Raw genomic sequence first — 1,717 nt, 5'->3', positions numbered from 1 at the left:
CCTAACCTCTTCATGCATTGTGTTACTCGCACAGAGAGAATAGTTCTAAACCTACCCTAACCTCCTCATGCATTGTGTTACTCGCACAGAGAGAATAGTTCTAAACCTACCCTAACCTCCTCATGCATTGTGTTACTCGCACAGAGAGAATAGTTCTAAACCTACCCTAACCTCCTCATGCATTGTGTTACTCGCACAGAGAGAATAGTTCTAAACCTACCCTAAACCTCCTTATGCATTGTGTTACTCCCACAGAGAGAATAGTTCTAAACCTACCCTAACCTCCTCATGCATTGTGTTACTCGAACAGAGACAATATTTCATTCGTATTCACCGCCACGATATGTAAACATGACAGACCTGAGCCAGGCTCTAATAAACGTCTGGGATTGTAGGGAAAGTTGATTTGATATATATGACTGACGGAGTGTCAATCGGTTCTCTTAGCTGTTTGTATTGTAATCTAACTATATATATATATATATAGATATATATATATATTAATAGAATTATATGTTAATTATATTATATATATCCTTGTTATAATATATAATTAGATATGTTATTAATTGTTTTGATATCGCCGCAGAGCAAGGCAGAGATCAATCAGCTGACGGATAGATGTGAGAAGCTAGAAGGAAGCTGTAAGGAGGAGAGAGAGAAGGGGGGCGCGATGAGAGAGAGGGTCACAGAGCTGGAGACAGAACTCAAGACAAAGGTACGGGGTCTCGCGCACACCAATTACCGCGCGTCGATTAATTAATTAATGAGCTGCTGAATCGTAAGACCAGTATTTAAAATAAGTTAATTAAGTAAGAAAATAATCAGTAAGGCCGTTACCAAACACCAAGTGCATTAGTTGAATGAAAACTGCCATGTTGATTTTAGAAAAAGAAGTCGATTGCTTACTGTAGTAATGAATATAGCATACATTGTACTTCTGTGAACGTATTTCACATGTCACGGTCTTTAAACCAATAAAAGCGGTCCGGTATGCGACACAGACATCAAAGGAGTTTAGATTTTCCTAGTGTAAATCAATAAATTATTATTATTATTATTATCTCTGTTTGCTTCTTGACATGTAACGAGCTGTTAGTTGTGTGTGGTTCGTGATTCGCGCATGCGTTTGTCGCTTCCATCGTCGGCAGTCAGAGCAGCTTGTGGCGAGCGAGTCGGCGACCCTCGCCCAACGCTCCGACCTTGCGAATGACGTCAAGGTCATGCGGAACGCCCTCGACGACAAACACAGAGAGCTGGAGCAGTCTCAGCGACGGCTGGCTGAGACTGGCACCGAGCTCTCTGCAGCGACGCAGCGGTGCGAGGCGCTGGGGGAGTCGCTGAGGGAGGAGACGGGTCACGGCGGCAGTCTACAGGAGGAGTTGGCATCGCTACAGGAACAGATGAAGTCAACGGTATGGTGTCGTTAAATTAATTTTTGTTGATTAAAAACGGCTTCCTGTCGCTTTGTTAATCAAAAGTTTGCTGTATGCATGACGTGTGATGCCATTGTCAGATGGGGACGTTCGTTATTTGACATTCTATGCTGCATGTAATATCTTGCTAGTTCTTGTGTCTGTCCTTATGAATGGACACGACATTCTTTCCTGCACTTATTGAAGTACAAAAATCCGATATGTTACCATCACAGAGGTTCCATAGTTTGAAAATTAGTTATTTTTGTTTTTATTCACTCCTAATATATATATATATATAT

The 1,717-nt window shown here is 41.5% G+C and overlaps 1 protein-coding gene across 1 annotated transcript in view; it reads left to right on the top strand.

The window, feature by feature from the left end:
* The first annotated feature begins 593 nt into the window (after positions 1–593).
* The window catches only part of LOC106819025 (early endosome antigen 1-like), a 2,184-nt gene continuing 1,060 nt past the window's right edge, over positions 594–1,717 (top strand). The window contains exons 1-2 of the mRNA XM_014823685.1: positions 594–718; positions 1,152–1,415. Of these exons, the coding sequence (XP_014679171.1) occupies positions 674–718; positions 1,152–1,415 (309 nt within the window). The 5' untranslated portion in view covers positions 594–673. The remainder of the gene's footprint in view (positions 719–1,151; positions 1,416–1,717) is intronic.

Source organism: Priapulus caudatus, unplaced genomic scaffold, assembly GCF_000485595.1.
Source record: "Priapulus caudatus unplaced genomic scaffold, Priapulus_caudatus-5.0.1 Scaffold2756, whole genome shotgun sequence".
Lineage (NCBI taxonomy): Eukaryota > Metazoa > Priapulida > Priapulimorpha > Priapulimorphida > Priapulidae > Priapulus > Priapulus caudatus.
Note: the sequence above shows the minus strand (reverse complement) of the source record. Positions and strands in the feature narration are given on the sequence as shown.